Source organism: Silurus aristotelis (genome assembly GCF_946808225.1).
Source record: "Silurus aristotelis genome assembly, chromosome: 6".
Classification (NCBI taxonomy): Eukaryota; Metazoa; Chordata; class Actinopteri; order Siluriformes; family Siluridae; genus Silurus; species Silurus aristotelis.
In genome coordinates, this window is record NC_139579.1 from 15,379,942 (window position 1) to 15,400,168 (window position 20,227).

The window sequence follows — 20,227 nt, forward strand, 5'->3', positions numbered from 1 at the left end:
TCAGTCAGTCAATCAGTCAGTCAGTCAGTCAGTCAGTCAGTCACACTATCAATCAGTCAGTCAATCAGTCACACTATCAATCAGTCAGTCAGTCAATCAGTCAGTCAGTCAGTCACACTATCAATCAGTCAGTCAGTCAGTCACACTATCAATCAGTCAGTCAATCAGTCAGTCAGTCAGTCAGTCAGTCACACTATCAATCAGTCAGTCAGTCAATCAGTCAGTCAGTCAGTCACACTATCAATCAGTCAGTCAGTCAGTCACACTATCAATCAGTCAGTCAGTCAGTCAGTCACACTATCAATCAGTCAGTCAGTCAGTCACACTATCAATCAGTCAGTCAGTCAGTCACACTATCAATCAGTCAGTCAGTCAGTCAGTCACACTATCAATCAGTCAGTCAGTCAGTCAGTCAGTCAATCAGTCAGTCAGTCAGTCACACTATCAATCAGTCAGTCAGTCAGTCACACTATCAATCAGTCAGTCAGTCAGTCACACTATCAATCAGTCAGTCAGTCAGTCAGTCACACTATCAATCAGTCAGTCAGTCAGTCAGTCAATCAGTCAGTCAGTCAGTCAGTCACACTATCAATCAGTCAGTCAGTCAGTCAGTCACACTATCAGTCAGTCAGTCAATCAATCTATCAGCCAATTAGTCAATCAGGGTTAGTGTTAGAGTTAATTATTCTGGGTTAGGGTTAATCATTCCTTCAGTCAATCATTCAGTCTGTCTGTCAGTCAGTTTGTGCATTGTCAAGGTAAAACCCATGAAAATTGTCCAGTTTTGTGGTGACTAATTTTGTTAATGAGGAAAAAAGAAAGCTTCTTTTTGTCTGAAATGTCAATTTCTGAACATTAGTATGGCAGTTACTTGAAACTAATTTGTGTTATAGATATAGTGTAAAAAGCAGCACTACAATGGCGATCGTGACAATTTTGAACATTTAGCACGCACAAGACTGCTGTACTGTCGTAGTGAATTAGTTATACAAATGTGACATACCTGAACTCTTTTTTATTAAAGTAATTATTTATTTTTCTGTTTTCTTTATGCTAATTAAGAGCTCATCAGAAATGTAAGTTTTTATAAGAAATCATTTTTTTTCACAGAGCCTGCTAGGTTTAAATTATGTAATAAGTATTAATTGTAAGAGTTGTATATAGTGTTTTAAAATTGAAAAGCTTTTATTGTGCTGTGCACAAATGTTATTTTGGAAGGTGTGAATTGTTTCACCCACCCCCTTTCCCTTTACTCTGCACACCTACCTAAACACATCACCATGCTCTACACACTGACACCCAACAGTGTCCTGAATAATCATATAACAGACTTGCGGCAAAAAAAAAAATTAGTTTCTACTGATTAAAAACATCCTAAATGCCCTCTGCCAGAGGAACGAAATGCTGTTATACTGTGGGAAAGGGTTCATTGAAAAAATAATATGCAGCTGAAAACGAGCCCAGCAGCTTTCTCCTGGGCTTTTTTTATTTCTTTAATAGTTGTATCTGTATGTAATATAATGCTCAGTCAGGTAGGGTTACACTCTTATGCTTTTGGAAGGAAATTTTGTTCTAAGGATCTTTGTTCATGCCGTTCCAACAAAACAAAAAAGAGGCAGAAAAATGTGTAGTGCTTGTTGGATGAGTGTAATTTCAGACTGTAAACATGTTTCTACATGTACACCTTAGTAAAAACAAGGGTGAAAATTTTCAAAGAAACAAAAAAAGAAAGAGCAACAACCTACTGACATCTACTGGTCATTATTTTGCAGGCTAAAGTCATACAAAGTGAATATTAATATTTATATGTATTATTATCCAAAAGTGAGCAGTGTATCCTCAGGCCTTTATTCAAATTAAGAAGAAGCACATCTTAAAGAAAACGTCTATCATACTTATTCTCTATACTTAGCATTGAACATCTTCGGTAGCATCCAGGTTTTATGAAATTCATCAATAGGTTGATCAAATTTCACTTTGGATAACAGTTTCTTGCTCACAAAGCTTCCAGAGCTGTAAATATAATGCTAATCACATCACATCATTGTACTTCGTGGCTAATCAACAGAGTTGAGTCTGCCATCAGTCAATATAATGCAATATAATATAATATCTAATTAACATGATGGTCACGGAAGCTGAAAAAATCTACTCGTTAAAAACGCTATTGTGACTGCACTGGCAACGTCATCACATGACATGAGCTTCTCACAGGACACGCACTTCTCGCAGGAATCTGAAAATGCTGCACCAAGGAAATCCAACTGGCAAAAATTGTTCTCTGTGGTAATTTGTGCATGCATGTGACAACACACACACAAAAAAAAAAAAAAGTTCAAAATTTAAAGTAGATTAGATTAGATCAAAGGAAATCAGGAGGGCAAAAAGGATGGTTTGATTTCAGGTTACCATGAAAACCTAGTAGTAAAAGCCAGACAGAATGTTAACCTTAAAATAAGGTTTTCATTTAAGCATTTAAACACAAATATAATACTGGTCAATATCGTGACCTCTAATTCAGTTTGCAGATTGAGTGAGAGTGAGAGTGAGAGAGAGAGAGAGAGAGAGAGAGAGAGAGAGAGAGAGAGAGAGAGAGAGAGAGAGAGAGAGAGAATATGGTGGGAGATTACAAAATGCTTAAGTTTTTCTATTTCTTTAAAACACTGTATGGTTTGAAACTCAAAATCCTCAACATTATAGCCTCACTGAACCTCAAGTACATGGCCATCTGCTGGTCACGTGGCTACAGTCTTTTGGGGGAATAATGTGACTTATTTCTCGGGACTTGAGCATTCTTCCTCGTCCTGCTCTTCTGTGGAAGAGCCTGTGCTGGATGGGTTGTTTGAGTCTCTCTCTCTGCTTTTAGATGGCAAGAGGAGGTACTCCAGCTCTTCTGCGCTGATTGCTACACGCTCTGGAGACAACCAGCGCTTCAGCTGCTCCAAAGCACTGCCGAGGAAGACATAAGGACAAAATATTACTTCAAGCATAGATATGCATCAGCCTTGTAATATACATATTGACAAATAATCTAATAAACACAATATAAGATCAGGTGATAAAAAAACATTAAGTAGCACTGGCCATAGTGATGACAAAAACTGATTTTTCACTTGCCTCTGATCCAGATCTCCGTCCTGGAATAACTCTGAAGTCTGTGGATCATGGAGGAACCTGTCCCAACACTCCTTTTTGGCCTGTGACAAAGAGCGCAGCATTTCCCTTGATGTGACCTCATTTGCTTGACCTTTAATCTTTTTCAAACGGTTCTCTGCAAGGTAAACACATTTCCTTAATTGTTGACTATTTTTGAAAGTCTATTAGCATCAATCTAAGTCGAAACATATGTTCCTATACCTAAGCTGGCGATGTAGACTGCAGAGTCCGCCATGGGTTCCCACTGAGTAGAAGAATCAAAGCTACTAGTTGAAGTATTGTTGTTCTGGTTGGTCACAGGGCACTGAGGCTGGAATGAATCTGTGAAGTGTTCACCAGCCGTGCCATGCTCCGATGGCTCAGGCAGATCTGAGCAGATTTCCGACCACAAATCACCGCTGGAACGGCTTTGGAAACTTTTGGAATCATCACTCATGTCTCTGCTAGATTGAACCTAGCTGTTAAAAAAAAAACAATTGCAGATTTAGTAATCACAGACAGCAATTGTGATGGGATTTCAGGCCTAGTTCATTTAAAGATCAGTTTGAAGCAAGTTAGAACGATGTCCACAAACTGCTGTTGCAGTTTTGTAAAGGATAGGATGGAGTTCCTGGTACCAAAAAGAAAAGACCCTGCATTTTAAATGTGCAGATAAGATTTTAGAAACTTTTGTTTAGGTTGGACAAACTGCATTTCAATGCTTACTTCTGTTAACGTCTCGGTAGCATTAATCAGTTTATCTCTCCAATACAAATGAAACAAAAACACTGCTCAAATAGTCCAAATGTCAGCTCATGATCAAGACTCTCAAAACCAGAGGTGGGAAATACTGAAGTACAAATACCTCATTACTGTACCTATATTTTCCTCTATCAGTACTTTACTATTTTATTTTTTTTCTTATTGTGCACTGTTTTCAGCCTATCAACCTCCTTCTTTCCCAAAATACCGCTATGCTCCTAAAGGAAGCACAACATATTTCACCCGTTACACCGTGTGTAACGTGTCTTCTGTTAAAGCCTGCGTAAAGTACATTAGTTTCAGTGTAGGCTTATAGACAGGTGCGGCTTATTTATGTTAAAAATAAAAATATTTGTAAAATTCAGTGGGTGCGGCTTATATATGGGTGTGCTTAATAGTCCGGAAATTACGGTATTTGTACTTCTAATTGAGTGAAGGACGTGTGTACTTTTACCATCTCTGCTGAAAACATTACATGCACAGTAAAAGAATGCAACACATTATCATATGATGAATTTGAATCATGATGATTCTGGCAGGAAATTTAATTTCGATGTCTCAAATCGCAAAATACTGACAAGACAAATTCTTTTCTTAGGAGCGCATCATGATTTTTTTTTTTTTATATTCATTATGAGCTCTAGCACTTCTTACACACTATGCAGCAGGAGCAGATGTAGAAGCATACAGAGCATGACATTTGCAAATAGGAATCAAACAGCCTTAGAGTATACTGAATTGGTATGATTTTGGTTTCATTCCATAATTTGCATTATATCTATATTGTCTGCTGATCTCTGTTGATCAGGATACATCTTGTATCATAGTGTTATTCCTAATAATAATCAGAAGATTTCTATATTTCATAACATTGTTTCGGTTACTGGTTGTAGGTGGTTTTCTAAGAGATCTGCCTCGGTGTTTTGTCAGCGAGAGTCAGAGCTTGAATTGAGGGAGCAGTCATTTTCTTTAATAACTCTTACCCATGAGGCAAACTGTAAAACTGTAATTGCAATGAAATAGAAATAGCAGTGAGCTTGACTGTTCACATGTGAAAAGGTGACAACTCAGACCTCATTTCTGGGTCAGAAAAATGACCTGTCACACTCTGACTTGTCTTAGCAACCACTTTATCTTGGTCAGGGTCAAAGTGAGGCTGGAGCTAGACTGGACACGGAAAAAACTCACCCTATATGGGATGCCAATTCATCATAGGAAACTTTGCATTCAACGTGTTTTTTGACTTGTGTAGTGCGTTTTAACAATAGACATTGACACAAAGCAGCTTTGCAAAAATAAACATAATATCAATTTTACATTCATAAATTCATTCTTATCAATTTAAACAAACCAGTGGCAAATGTGGGAAGGAAAAATTCCCTTCCATGGTTTCTCATTTAATGAAATAATACATGCATATAAGCGCACACAGACTTATTCACACCAGGGGACATTTCAATCATTTTACATGCATGTTTTGAACAACTGGAAGAAACCAGGGAGGAAACTCATGCAAACCCCCACATTAATTAGAGCTACACTCCTTGAGTGACAAGCTGCCACTGTCTAGGGCCTTGAGCAAGATCCTTAACCCTCTCTGCTTGAGGTGCCATGTATCACAGCTGACCCTGTGCTCTGACCTCAGCTTCCTGACAAGCTAGGAAGTGTATATAGGACAAGTAAAAGCCTCTTTCTCTTCATGGCACATTTCACAGATGCTTGATCCAATTGACACCAGGGGGTATTTGGAGACAAAGTCATCACCTTGAACACTTGTTATGTTCTGCAAGCAATTCCTGAGCTATTGGTGCAGTCTGACCGGAGACATTATCCTGCTGAAAGAGGATGTCATTAGGGAATACTATTGCCATGAAGAGGTGTACTAATGTTTAGGTAGGCGGTACGTATTAAATCTAAAATCGATATGAAACCAGGACCTAAGGTTTCCCAGAAGGACTTTGCCCAGGGCATCATGCTTCCACCTTTTCTTCTTCCCCATTGTGCATCCTATTGCCACCTTTTCTCCAGAAAAACTATAGACATACGCACACTATTCCAACATCATGATCTCGAAGTAAATCTGATTCATCTGACGAAACTGACATTTTCCATTGATCCATGATCCAGTTTTGATGATCACATGCTCAATGTAGGTGCACAGGAAAGTGTCATGCATGTGGAGTCTGACCTCCCTCCCTGCCTTTCATAGCCTGAATATATTTTTTAGCTTCTTTCTGCTACATTAGCTCCTCCAAAAAATCAGGAGAGAGCTAGTCTTCACTCTTAGTTGCCAGTTTAACAGTTGTCCTTCCTTGAACATTCCTTGGCTTGTTAGGTACAAACCACTGCTTTCTGGGAACACCTCACAAGACTGGCATTAACCAAGTCCTCGAGCCATTACATTTGACCCTTGTGATCCTTACAATTGACATACGACATAGAAGGTGGAATAGTCAAGTTTGCAATAAGCTAGCCATCTAACTGTGATGACTGATGTATCTTCTTCTTTCGGCTTCCCCCATTAGGGGTCGCCACAGCGGATCATCCATCTCCATACCCCCCTGTCCTCTATATCTGCCTCTTTCAAACCAACTACCTGCATGTCTTCCCTCACCACATCCATAAATCTCCTCCTTAACCTTCCTCTTTTCCTCCTTTCAGGCTGCTCCATTCTCAGCATTCTCCTACTGATATACCCCATGTCCCTCCTCTGCACGTGTCCAAACCATCTCAATCTCACCTCCCTCACATTGTCTCCAAAATGTCCTACATGTGCTGTCTCTCTAATAAACTAATTTCTAATCCTCTCCATCGTCGTCACTCACAACGAAAACCTCAACATCTTCAGCTCTGCTACCTCCAGCTCCACCTTCTGTCTTTTACTCAATGCCACTTTCCATTACTGTGCACTGTTGACCCCAGGACCCTCAACTCCTCCACCTTTTCCACCTTTTCTCCCTGCAACCGCACCACTCAACTGCCCTCCCTCTCATTCACACACATGTACTCTGTTTTACTCCTAATGACTTTCATTCCCCTTCTCTCCAGTGCATACCTCCACCTCTTCAGGCTCTTCTCAACCTGCTCCTTACTCTCACCACAAATCACAATATCTGTAAACATCATAGTCCATGGAGACTCCTGTCTGACCTCATTCGTCAACCTGTCCATCGCCACTCCAACAGGAAAGAGCTCAGAGCCGATCCTTGATGCAGTCCAACCTCCACCTTGAACCAGTCTGTCGTTCCTACTGCACACTTCACTGCTGTCACACTGTCCTCATACATGTCCTGCACCACCCTCACATACTTCTCTGACACACCAGACTTCCTCATACAATACCACAACTCCTCTCTCGGCACCCTGTCGTACGCTTTCTCTAAATCCAAAAACACACAAAGCAACTCCCTGGCAATACACTTTTCTTAACATTTGCATTAACATCTACCATTTACCAAAATCTACCATTTACCAACATTTAAGTACCAACCCGAACCTCTAATCTCCTACACTTCTCCTTTCCCTGTCGTCTCTGTAGACGTCTTCCTCCTTTATGTTTCCCCCCCTCGGCCAACAGTAGCCCAATATCCACCGGTACCCTGTTGGCTAACGATACCTGTGCCGGTCGTTGGTAACCCGGGCCTCGACCGATCCGGTACATTATCCGCATATTTGATTTGCCGCATGTTTTACGCTGGATGATCTTCCTAACGCAAACCCAGCCATTATGGATGCACAAGCCAGTGCACTCTTAGTGCCGGTCCCAAGCCAGGGTAAATGGGGAGGGTTGCGTTAGGAAGGGCATCCAGCGTAAAACATGCGCCAAATCAAATATGCGGATCACAAATGAGAATTTCATACCGGATCGGTCGAGGCCCGGGTTAGACACGACCGCCACAGGTATCGTTAGCCGGTGGAAATTGGGCTACTGTTGGCCGAAGGAGGAGAAGGAGAGAAGGAAGACGTCTACAGAGACGGCAGGGAAAGGAGAAGTGTAGGAGAGTGGAGGTTCGGGTTGGTACTTTAAATGTTGGTACTATGACGGGTAAAGGGAGAGAGGTAGCTGATATGATGGAGAGGAGAAAGGTAGATATGCTGTGTGTTCAGGAGACCAAGTGGAAAGGGAGTAAGGCCAGGAACATTGGAGGTGGATTTAAACTGTCTTATCATGGTGTGGATGAAAAGAGAAATGGTGTAGGGGTGATTCTGAAGGAAGAGTACAATAAGAGTATAGTGGAGGTGAAGAGAGTTTCTGATAGGGTGATGATCGTGAAGGTGGAAGTTGAAGGGGTGATGATAAATGTCATCAGTACCTATGCTCCACAAGTTGGCTGTGAGATGGAGGAGAAGGAAAGATTCTGGAGTGAATTAGATGAAGTGATAGATGGTGTACCTAGGAAAGAACGATTGGTGATTGGGGCAGACTTTAATGGGCATGTAGGTGAAGGGAACAGAGGTGATGAGGAGGTGATGGGTAGGTATGGTTTTAAGGAGAGGAATGTGGAAGGGCAGATGGTGGTGGATTTTGCTAAAAGGATGGAAATGGCAGTGGTGAACACTTATTTTAAGAAGAAGGAGGATCATAGGGTGACGTATAAGAGTGGAGGAAGGTGCACACAGGTGGACTATGTGCTATGCAGGAGATGCAACCTGAAGGAGATTGGAGACTGTAAGGTGTTGGAAGGGGACAGTGTAGCTAGACAGCATCGGCTGGTGGTCTGTAGGATGGTTTTAAAGGCTAAGAAGAAGAGGAGGAGAGTGAGGACTGAAAGAAGAATAAGATGGTGGAAAGTGAAGGAGGAAGAGTGTAGTGTGAGGTTCAGGGAAGAGGTCAGACAGAGGCTCAGTGGTGTTAAGGAGGTGTTGGATGATTGGGCAACTACTGCAGGAGTGATGAGGGAGGCAGCTAGAAAAGTACTTGGTGTAACATCTGGAAATAGAAAGCAAGACAAGGAGACGTGGTGGTGGAATGAGGAAGTGCAGGAGAGCATAAGGAGAAAGAGGTTGGCAAAACAGAAGTGGGATAGACAGAGTGATGAGAAAAGTAGGCAGGAGTACAAGGAGATGCGGCAGCAGGTTAAGAGGGATGTGGCGAAAGCCAAGGAAAAGGCATATGAGGAACTGTATAAGAGGTTGGACACTAAGGAAGGAGAAAAGGATTTGTACCGATTGGCCAGGCAGAGGGACCGAGCTGGGAAGGATGTACTGCAAGTTAGAGCAGTAAAGGATGGAGAGGGAAATGTGTTGACTAGTGAGGAGAGTGTGTTGAGAAGGTGGAGGGAGTATTTTGAGCAGCTGATGAATGAGGAAAATCAGAGAGAGAGAAGGTTGGATGATGTGGAGTTGGTGAAGCAGGAAGTGGATAGGATTAGTAAGGAGAAAGTGAGAGCAGCGATTAAGAGGATGAAGAGTGGAAAGTCGGTTGGACCAGATGACATACCAGTAGAAGCGTGGAAATGTTTAGGAGAGATGGCAGTGGAGTTTTTGACCAGATTGTTTAACAGGATTTTGGAAGGTGAGAAGATGCCTGAGAAATGGAGAAGTGTGCTGGTACCGATCTTTAAGCATAAAGGAGATGTGCAGTCTTGCAGTAACTACAGGGGAATTAAGTTGATCAGTCACACCATGAAGTTATGGGAAAGAGTAGTGGAAGCCAGGCTGAGAGAAGAGGTGACCATCTGTGAGCAACAGTATGGTTTCATGCCGAGGAAGAGCACCACAGATGCCTTATTTGATTTAAGAATGTTGATGGAGAAGTATAGAGAAGGACAGAAGGAATTGCATTGTGTATTTGTGGATTTAGAGAAGGCATATGACAGGGTGCCAAGAGAGGAGTTGTGGTATTGTATGAGGAAGTCAGGTGTGTCAGAGAAGTATGTGAGGGTGGTGCAGGACATGTATGACAGTGTGACGGCACTGAAGTGTGCAGTAGAAACGACAGACTGGTTCAGGGTGAAGGTTGGACTGCATCAAGGATCGGCCCTGAGCCCTTTCCTTTTTGCAGTGGTGATGGACAGGTTGATGGACGAGGTCAGACAGGAGTCTCCCTGGACTATGATGTTTGCGGATGATATTGTGATTTGTTGTGAGAGTAGGGAGCAGGTTGAGAAGAGCCTGGAAAAGGTGGAGATATGCGCTGGAGAGAAGAGGAATGAAACTCAGTAGGAGTAAGACAGAATACATGTGTGTGAATGAAAGGGAGGGCAGTGGAGTTGTGCGGTTGCAGGGAGAAGAGCTGGAGAAGGTGGAGGAATTTAGGTACCTGGGGTCAACAGTGCAAAGTAATGGAGAGTGTGTTAGAGAAGTGAAGAAAAGAGTGCAGGCAGGGTGGGTGGAGAAGAGTGACAGGAGTGATTTGTGATAGTAGGGTATCTGCAAAAATGAAAGGGAAAGTTTATAGGTCTGTGGTGAGACCTGCGATGTTGTATGGATTAGAGACAGTGGCATTGAGTAAAAGACAGGAGGCGGAGCTGGAGGTAGCAGAGCTGAAGATGTTGAGGTTTTCGTTGGGAGTGACGAGGATGGATAAGATTAGAAATGAGTTTATTAGAGGGACAGCGCATGTAGGATGTTTTGGTGACAAGGTGAGGGAGGCGAGAATGAGATGGTTTGGACATGTGCAGAGGAGGGACATGAATTATATTGGTAGAAGAATGCTGAGGATGGAGCCACCAGGTAGGAAGAAAAGAGGAAGGCCAAGGAGGAGGTTCATGGATGTGGTGAGGGAAGACATGCAGGTAGTTGGTGTAAAAGAGGCAGATGTAGAGGACAGGGTGGTATGGAGACAGATACTGTGGCGACCCATAATGGGAGCAGCCGAAAGAAGAAGAAGAAGAAGAAGAAGATCTTCTTAACGCAACTCTCCCCATTTATCCAGGCTTGGGACCGGCACTAAGAGTGCACTGGCTTGTGCAACCCTAATGGCTGGGTTGTGATGACGATTGTACATTTTCCTAAAATGCTGATAAGAAATGCTGACTAGACGTTACTCTGTAAACTGGGAAGGAACTCGTAGTTTGACCATGAAAATTACAAACTTCAGTAATTATGCAAGTCAAATAGGCATTAATTGTCATTCCAACCATATACCCTCCTCTGGCAGTATGCAGTGAAATTAAAGAACGTTCCCTCTGACGGAGGTGCTACATAAGACGACATAAATTATCAAAAAGTAACACATAAAATACCTAACTAGGAAAATTGCATATGAGCAACATTTAGCACAAAACAGCACAGGACACTGAGAAAGTAGACACAGTGACACTGCAGCAGCCTGTCCGTCACTATAGATTTGTAATAGTGCAAATGATTTGTATATATAATAATAAAGCGTACATATAAACACTGTATAGCAGCAATTTGTTCAAAACTCATGAGTGCATGAGTGGTCAGTCCAGACCTTTTGCATTTTGTAATGCAGCATTAGTGAACTTTGTTTGTATTTATATAGGCATATGTGTGTGTTTTTAGATTTTCTTACTTGGGTTTACTCCTGGTTCGCTGGTTTCCTTCAATCACTCAAAACCTAGGTGGATTGCCCCCCTTAGGAGTCACTACAACCCTGGTCAGGATAAAACAATTATTAAAGATGCACCAATGATAGAGAAATAATGAGTTAAATATATTGAGGTGGGACATGGTTATGTGTGTTTGGATTTTAAGAACGATATGCTTCACATATATTTGTTCATCAGCCCAGAAAAACAACCAGTCAATACTGTTAGAAGTGGGGGCTTCATCACACACATCTTACCGACATCTGAACGAACAGTTGCTGTGTGTATCAGATTAATCTGTCCGACTGCTTAACATACAAAGATTATATATCTATATATTTAAAAAAAATAAAAAAAAGCAATCTCCAGAAACATCGTGAGCTTAAAATGCGAGATACACACTCGATTTTCACCTTTTATTCTTACCTTAAACGTGAAATGTATTTCAGATCTTTTACGGTTCGCTGTGTAAACGCATTAACACCCGAACACAAACATTTCAGGCTTTCCGTGGTAAACAGAAGCACAACCGGAAACGCGTCTGAATTCCCATTGGACAACACGCGCGTCATTCAATATTTCCTTCACTGTAATTGGATGAACGCTGTGCGCGAGGGCTGGTCTTCCGTCTGTGCGTACGCCAAAGTAAGTGGCTATAGGGTGAAACGTAAGGTTTTATATGTTGCGTGCATTTTTTTTGTTTACTGTATTTTGGTATTTCAATTGCAACTGGCCCATATAGGAGTTATGTTGAAGGGGAAAATATCGGCGTGCAAAAACAGGACTAGGTGCTGCGTTGTATTTGGGGTTTGACTCGGGCAGCGCGTCTGCAACAAATTGAGACGAGGCTGGAGGTTCATCTGAGTTCATGAGCGTCCGTGTTTATTCTCTTACAACACGAAGAAATGTCACGTCTGTAAATGTAGATCATCGAAGGCGACGCTGAATGTTGGCCTCAACTCTAGTCTAGGTAGGCTCAGTAATGTGTAGTTTTTAAAATCTTAAATATCATTACTATTGCGCACTAAATATTCTCACTCAAGTATTCCCCAAGTCCCTTTTCACGTTTATAGTCCTATATGTACTAGTTTAGAACTATAAGAATGAACAAAAAGTTGTATCAACAGGTTGAGTGTCACCAAAACTTAATCTATGATGTTTACCAACATGATCTGAATATTATATCAATTCCCTTTTAATTAATCTCATATATATATATATATATATATATATATATATATATATATATATATATATATATATATATATATATATATTATTATATATATATAATAAATACAGAAGTAATTAATGATTTGATGTAATAATTTGAAGTTGGAAAAAAGTCAAGGTTAAAATATACTGTTATCTTGACTACACATAAAATTATAAAGGTATATTTGTTTTTTTATGTTTTTTTTTTCTTCTTTTTCAATTAAGTCTATATGTTCATAAAGAACATATTATAGATATATAAATATTCCACTGTTTACATTTTGGGAAAATGCTAATGGTCTTATAATACAACCCTGATTCTTAAAAAGTGGGGATGTTGGGTCAAATCTAAATAATTCATAACAGTATGCAATGATTTGTATATTTCATAAACACATTTTATTTATTACAGACCATAGAAACATATCAAATGTTTAAACTGAGGAAATGTAAAATTTTAGAGAAATTAGGATTTTGTGGTCGCAACACATCTTAAAAACTTTCGGACAGGGCAACCAAGGGCTAAAAAATTTTGAGGATAGCTGCAGGGAACTTTTTCATACAAATTAGATTTATTAGCAGCAGCACAGTAACATGATTTAGACCAATTCATGTGAGGAAATGACATCTTTGGTCCTCGGACGTTTCCGGCGGGAGACGGTTTATATACAGTGATGTTGTGACAGTTTATTTTATTTTGCGATAAATAAAGTTAAAATTAAAACAAGGAAAATGTTGTTCATGCTCTCTCAGACCACGAACTAAAAAGTGTTTACATTTCCGAAAAACAAATCACTATGTGACGCTTGAGTTACAGCAGTGAAGGCTGGATACTGAAGGATATTTACTGTTATCTGAAACCAACAACACGTGATGAATTTGAATTTAATATGATTTACATTAAAAAGACACGTTAGCCAGCTTTGAATTGCGCCTTCTTTTTTTTTATTTGTGACCACACACAGGTCTCAGATGGAGCATTCAGGCTTTCTCATGCACACTGTTCCACTGCATTTCGAATCATATGAAATAATTATGTATGCAATCAGTTATGGTGGAACACATTAAATAACTGAATGCGTGTGATGTTATACGTTAGATTCAGTGTTCCTACCCTGTTTGAACATCGACAAGGAGCTCGGAAGAAGACGTGCTTTTTATTAAACATCAGGAGGTGAAACTCGTACATTAACCACAGCAGATTAAACAGTGCATCAAATCTCTCTCTACACTCTCACAACTCCCACACACACTGTTCTATGTGTTATCTCCACACCTAATTATTATTTGTAAACATCAAGAGATTTACATTTTTAAAACAATTTTAAATACAATTCCTGCTTAGTTATATGATACATAAAATAATATTTCACAATATTTTTAATATAAATTTAAATAGAATAAATCAAATGAATGCAAACCATTTATTATATTGTTTCAATTGAGTAATAAGTTAAATTGATTGAATAAAATAAATGGAAAATTTAAATACAATTGTTTACATTTGACCCTAGACCCTATTTGTGTAATACAGATGTTTGTGTGTGTTTAACATTTATTATTCAATTTATTTTATAATTTTAATTTAAGATATGATTTTTCTAACTGTTCTATTTATTTCAGCATACTTTAACAAATGTTTCTTCGTTTAAGAGAAATTCTTGAGGCTGGATATAAAACGCTAAAGAGTCAATAGCGTTAGCAGATAGTCACTTCCTGGTTAGCGTCTAACGCTAGCGCTATGGATTCTTTAGCTTTTTCATGCACGCGCAAAACTAATTTATTTCCGGTTTGGAGTGAGTAGCTACAGTGACACTGCGCTAACTTTAGTTTGGTTTAAACCCCTGGTATTGTTGTATATGTTTTCAAGTTTAAAAATAATAATAATAACGATAATGCACTCAAAATGCGAGGCAGAGTCTAAGCACACTTGCCGTCCGCCACTTAATACGTTCCTGAGGGAAGTCAGATTTTAACTATGTTCCGCACATAAAATGGATTGCATTCGTTATGAATACATGTACTGTTACATCCCTAGATAGCAATGTGACTTATTATTAGTATAGACGTGCAGACTTACCCAGCCATCCCAGTGAAATGGGCACTAATAACCTCCCCATTTACCATAGCAACGAACCAAACAGATGACGTTTTTGACAGCTTTTAAACTTGCCTCAGCCTTCAGCAAACACAAAATAAACACCGATTTCACCAAACACCGATTTGTCCGATAAGGAATTAATTGTAGGCTTCCAGACTATAAATCTTTACCCTCGTGTAGAAACACTCGGTCTCAACCAGATCATAATACACATCTGAATACGGTACATTCTGAGTAAAAAACTCAGAATGTGCTGTCGCCTCGAGGTCTGATTTCTAGGGGTTCGGTTATTCCACGGTATAATCAATTTGTAGCTTTTATAAATATCGTAACTGTTCTGTTTTCTACAGTACATAATGTCATTAAAAGATTAATAAAATCTGGAGAAATCTCAATGGACGAGGGCAGAGATCAGTGTTCTTCATGTCCTCAGGCAGCACTGCATTAAAATTGGGGATGATTTTGGGGAAGTTACTGTATGGGCCTAAATTATTGTGAATTGTAAACAGTTCACTATGCCATCTGCAAATGCAGGTTACAGCTTTAATGCAAAAAAGAAGTTATATGTGAACACGGTTTAGTAATGCCACCATCTTCTCTGAATAAAAAAAAAAACCCAACATTTAACAATTTACTGTTTCTTGTTTCATAGTGAGCAACTTAAAGAAGGGAGTTGCGTTAGCCATAATGAAAGGAGAAGCCTTGTTACATAAATAAAAATTAATCTCTCAAAAAGACACAATAACGTTCAGCTATGAGACAGTGTTCAAACCTCTGACGTTCTGTTCTGATCAGTAACAGAGGATTTAACAAACATTTGTTGTTCATCTATCACACGGACAACAGATAGTAGTTGTGCTTTTTAAAATTGTTATTATTTTAGGTATATACAATGTTTAATTCACAAAATAAGCGAACATCTAAAAAAAAAAGAAAGCTGAACAGTTTTTTATTGGCGTTGAGGCCGTACCTGAACATCTCATGGAGCAAAAATTATTATTTTTTGCTTCATTTTGTTTTTAACTCCAAACAACGTTTTTGAAACTCCGGCCATTATTTGACAATTACTGTTTTAACATTGTCAAATAATTATTTGTGAATGTACTGCAGGTGACTGTTCTCCAGGAAATGTGGAGTGTGGCTGGGCTGGCAGCACTGGCTTTCCCTATGGGTTTGCTTCTATCCAGGAGCATGGCGTGGATATCAAGCGGCAAAACACATCCACAGCTTATAACCCGTTTAAGAGGTAGCAACTTTGACTTGCGTTTAGTACGAGCACCTCTACATAGTTCCCATTCATACTATTAATAATGTTAATACAGTTAATAATGTGTTATTTACTCGACAGAGCACGGCGTTATCCGTAGCGATCGCGTGTTCGAAGCCATGCTTGCCACTGATCGGAGCATCTACTCCAAAGACTACCCATTTGAGGATTCTCCTCAGTCAATAGGTGTGTTCAAATTTGAAGAGACACAATGAAATTATAAACTGGTTAGCAGAAAAGCATAAATGAGCATTGTTGCTTGCTCTCTTTAAAGGGTACAAGGCCACCATCAGTGCCCCTCATATGGTAAGTAAGTGAGAGAACAGTCAGACATGTGCATTTAAGATTTTGTAGCTTGTGAAAAAGGAGGTCAGTTTAAATCACTGATCCATGCTGGAGTTAATATAGTAAAGTTTGTTGCTATAGTGATGGTGTGACTGTACATGTAGAGAATGAATTTGGTCTGATGATGTGACTTTTCTTTGTAGCATGCGCATGCTCTCGAGGTTCTCAGTGACAAGTTAACTGAAGGAGCTTCGGCCCTGGATGTTGGCTCAGGGAGCGGTTATCTCACTGCCTGCTTTGCAAGGATGGTGAGCAACATGGCATTTTTACAACAGCTCTAAAACATGTTACAGTAACAATCCTGGGCCAGAAAGGGCCAAGCCAAAGGGATGACAAAATATGGAGCTTTTAATTGTCTTAAGAGCAAATCATTGGTCAGAACATGAGCAAGATTGAAACAAATGCACTCTTTTGTGCACTTTTTTTTTTTAACCTTCTGCTCCAGTGAAATGTATTTATATAGACTTCTATATATATTCTTCCTGGCAAAGGTAAAATTGTGATGTTAAATAATGTCAACGCATCTCTGTTTAATTCTTGCTCATTTCCTGACCAAATATATATTGTTTAAACCATTAAAAACATAATCTAGTTGCCATTTTTGGCTTTGTCATTAGTTTAAATTAGTTTGGACATTAGTTTATATTAAATTAGATATTAAATTAGAGTCATAATTGTGCATTGTGAGAGAAATCATCTGGAAGTATGAGATATTCTAGGAATACAGATATACTTGGTGAAGTTTAGGAGATAAAATGTTACCCTGGGGCACCAAGTTTAAATTTTAAATGCTATTTATTTTGTTTGTGTGGAAAAAAAAATAATTATCTTCTACATGCAGGTTGGTCCCACTGGAAAAGTGGTGGGGATTGATCACATAGATGAACTAGTGAGGGCCTCAATTAAAAATGTCCAAGCTGATGACCCAGAACTGTTAACCTCTGGACGGATCAAGCTAGTGGGTAAGAATTTCAGAACTGGATAGAAATGAAAAAATGAAGTCAGCCTTTGCTGCTCAGCAAAGCTTAACTGTGCTATTAAATTTTAATTTCTTTCTCATTTGACTGATATTTTTTCATATTGGACATAAGTTATTCTCTATACAAGTTAAAGGAACAGTGTGTAGGGTTTTGTTAAATAAAGGAAAAATCATGATAACTGAAGAATGGTTAAAAAAAACTCCTCTGTAATATGGATTTTCTAGGCTGACAGTCCTTTAATAATAAGTCACTTACAGAGCGGTGTGAGGGATGTCAGGTCAGAATTGGTGCGAAATTTCTATGCACACTTTCCAACTCTGATGTGTTAAACGTCTTCACACCCCAACCTCAGGCATGAACAAAGTCCAGTTACTTTGTGCTTGGCAGGAGCGACAGCCAGCCAGGAGAGAGTGTAAAAAAAAATAGGAGAGGAAAAGGTGTCTGATAATACACCATAAGAGGAAAAAGGAAATCAGGACTGATGATGTTTTAGCAGTTAATGTAGTGGTTGGTTCTTAAATTTGTTCTGGTTTTGTTGAGATAGAAATGATTGCAAGTACTAATTGGTGTTTGGGCTGTGTTGGGGAGATTCTCTGAATTTTTGGGTTATAGCTGGTGAATAGGGGTGACTTAGGCCTTGTTTTTTGTCTGATATGTATCTTTGATAATCTCTGGTGAACACCAGTGTTCACAATGTCTGGTTCATGGCAAAAAAAATTTTGATAGGCTGAAGGACAGGATACATACAAAATTACAAACAGAACACAGATGAAATTACCACATGTACATTTTGTAATATTAAACAGATTTCAGGTACAAAGATTCTTGTTTATTGGGTGGTTTGGGATACACCTTTGAATTTCTTTGAAATGTAGGTTTTTGCACATGCCATTAAATGTTCTTCCTCATGTAGCTTGGAATACCAGAACAAATCCCAGCACAAACTAAATCATTGGTCACAAGACACTTAAAATGAAGTTATTCTATATTAAAATTCATATAGACTGACTGTGTCTTTGGTCTGAGCATGACTGTGTTTCTTTTCAGTGGGTGATGGACGATTGGGTTTTCCAGATGGAGCACCATATGATGCTATTCATGTGGGAGCAGCAGCACCTACAATCCCCAAAGCGGTGAGCACACAATTTACCAAGTTCCTCTTCGGTTCTATACTGCTTTACTGTCTGACCCTATGTATGCATACACATCAGATTATGACCATTATTTTTGGTATTTCTCATGTGGCCACTGATGCTGTAATAGATCTTTAGCATACTTAGTTTAGAGTATGTTCTAAATCTGCTTCCTGTGAATCAATCAGTAAAGCCAACATCACATATTAATTCAGTTTAGTAATGTATTAGCTAGCAGTCAGAATGATTATAAATGATTCAGACTAAACCCAACAATAAAATCCTCTCCAGCTCCTGGAGCAACTGAAACCGGGTGGAAGACTGGTGCTGCCTGTAGGTCCAGAGGGTGGGACCCAAGTTCTGGAGCAGTATGATCGCCAGAGTGATGGTACCTTTGTCAGAAAGGCACTCATGGGGGTGGTGTATGTACCACTTACAGACAGACACCACCAGTGGCCAGGGTACGTTCCAACATCATTACACTGGCTGATATATACTGTACAGTTCTATCATTGCTCTAAAAACCCAATTCCAGTCCATATTTGTATTTATTCATGGGTTTTGCCATCTAATTTATTAATATGTATTTGTTTTCTATAAGAGGTACAGCGTATGGTCAAAGGGTTGTTGATGTTTGACCATAGCACTCATAAGGCCACAGTTGCAGTTCATCCCATATGTTCTCAGTAGGGTTGAGGCTCGGGCTCTGTGTCAGCCACACTTAATTTCTTCCAACCATTTACATTTACATACAGATTTACATTTACGGCATTTAGCAGACGCCCTCATCCAGAGCGACGTACAAAATTGCTTTAAGTCTCTGAAATAGCAATGAATAAATCTACACTGGAACGCCAGATTACAAACTTAATATAAATATCCAACCTTAAAACAACATGCCTTCATGGTTCTTGCTTTTTGCACAGGGGCATTGCCATGCTTGGTGAGGTTATTTACAATAAAGGGGATTTGTAAATCCTACAGAACACAAAGACATCCACGTTTATAGCAACAGTTTGGTAAAAAACCACATATGGCAAGGATGGTCAATTGTCCCCAAAAACCTTTGACTTTACAATATATGTTCAGGTCTTAAATGTACTTAATAAGGATTCACTAATGAAGGTGTAATGAAATTAATTCAAAGTATTTAACAGTGCAATGTGTAATCTTGTTGCTCTGAACCTTGCTCTGTTTCTGTCCCCAGTGGTGGTGAGCTCTGATTGAAGTGTGGTTACTCCTGCAGGACGTGGTTTTGGTGTTGCACTGCAGAGACCACGTAGGACAAAGAGCAAGGCACTCGCTCCAGCTGTGGGTTACTTTCCTGCCTTCCAGCTTGATCCAGCTTTTTCAATCCTTTTATAATACAGGGTGTCCCAAGAAGACTCCATACATAGGGAAAATATACACTTCCCGAATCAACTAAGAGAATGGAATTATTATTCAGTATCTATCTATCTATCTATCTATCTATCTATCTATCTATCTATCTATCTATCTATCTATCCAAATATATATATTTATGAAAACCTTTTCATTTTATATAAATGGACATTTTGTTAATGTATGGAGACTTGTGTGACCACCTATACAATTACTATATAACCAACAGGTTTCATTCAATTTACTAGATGCAACTAAAATGATTTCATATTTGTTTTCTTTACATTTTTTTAATAAGGTTGTATACCATAGGTTTTTATTTAATAACACAAAAGCTCCTGTTTGAAAACGCTGTATCTATGTGTTGAAAGTAACGAGTTAATTAAAGTAATAAATGAATTATTCGGGCT

General features: G+C 39.3%; 2 protein-coding genes across 7 annotated transcripts; one reads left to right on the plus strand and one right to left on the minus strand.

Annotated features, from left to right (window-relative positions):
• Positions 1-1,628: 1,628 nt before the first annotated feature.
• On the minus strand, positions 1,629-11,933 carry ccdc32 (coiled-coil domain containing 32). Of its 3 annotated transcripts, none has more exons than XM_083543809.1 (5): positions 11,820-11,933; positions 11,378-11,458; positions 3,358-3,614; positions 3,118-3,271; positions 1,629-2,949 (listed from the first exon to the last, which is right to left on the minus strand). In XM_083543809.1, the coding sequence occupies exons 3-5, from the start codon at positions 3,590-3,592 to the stop codon at positions 2,772-2,774; spliced, it is 567 nt and encodes a 188-aa protein (XP_083399935.1). In that variant the 5' UTR covers positions 3,593-3,614; positions 11,378-11,458; positions 11,820-11,933; the 3' UTR covers positions 1,629-2,771. The 3 variants fall into 3 exon arrangements, with proteins under 3 accessions (XP_083399935.1, XP_083399936.1, XP_083399937.1); XM_083543810.1 differs by lacking the exon at positions 11,820-11,933 and adding an exon at positions 11,651-11,669; XM_083543811.1 differs by lacking the exon at positions 11,378-11,458 and having other exon boundaries at positions 11,820-11,917.
• Positions 11,832-20,217, plus strand: pcmtl (l-isoaspartyl protein carboxyl methyltransferase, like; the record flags this gene model as incomplete). 4 transcript variants are annotated; one of them, XM_083543759.1, is made up of 9 exons in its annotated part: positions 11,832-12,038; positions 15,820-15,955; positions 16,058-16,162; positions 16,251-16,282; positions 16,465-16,569; positions 17,163-17,283; positions 18,349-18,434; positions 18,726-18,895; positions 19,642-20,217. In XM_083543759.1, the coding sequence occupies 9 exons, from the start codon at positions 11,832-11,834 to the stop codon at positions 19,655-19,657; spliced, it is 978 nt and encodes a 325-aa protein (XP_083399885.1). In that variant the 3' UTR covers positions 19,658-20,217. The 4 variants fall into 4 exon arrangements, with proteins under 4 accessions (XP_083399885.1, XP_083399884.1, XP_083399887.1 ...); XM_083543758.1 differs by having other exon boundaries at positions 19,681-20,217; XM_083543761.1 differs by having other exon boundaries at positions 12,005-12,363.
• Positions 20,218-20,227: the final 10 nt, after the last annotated feature.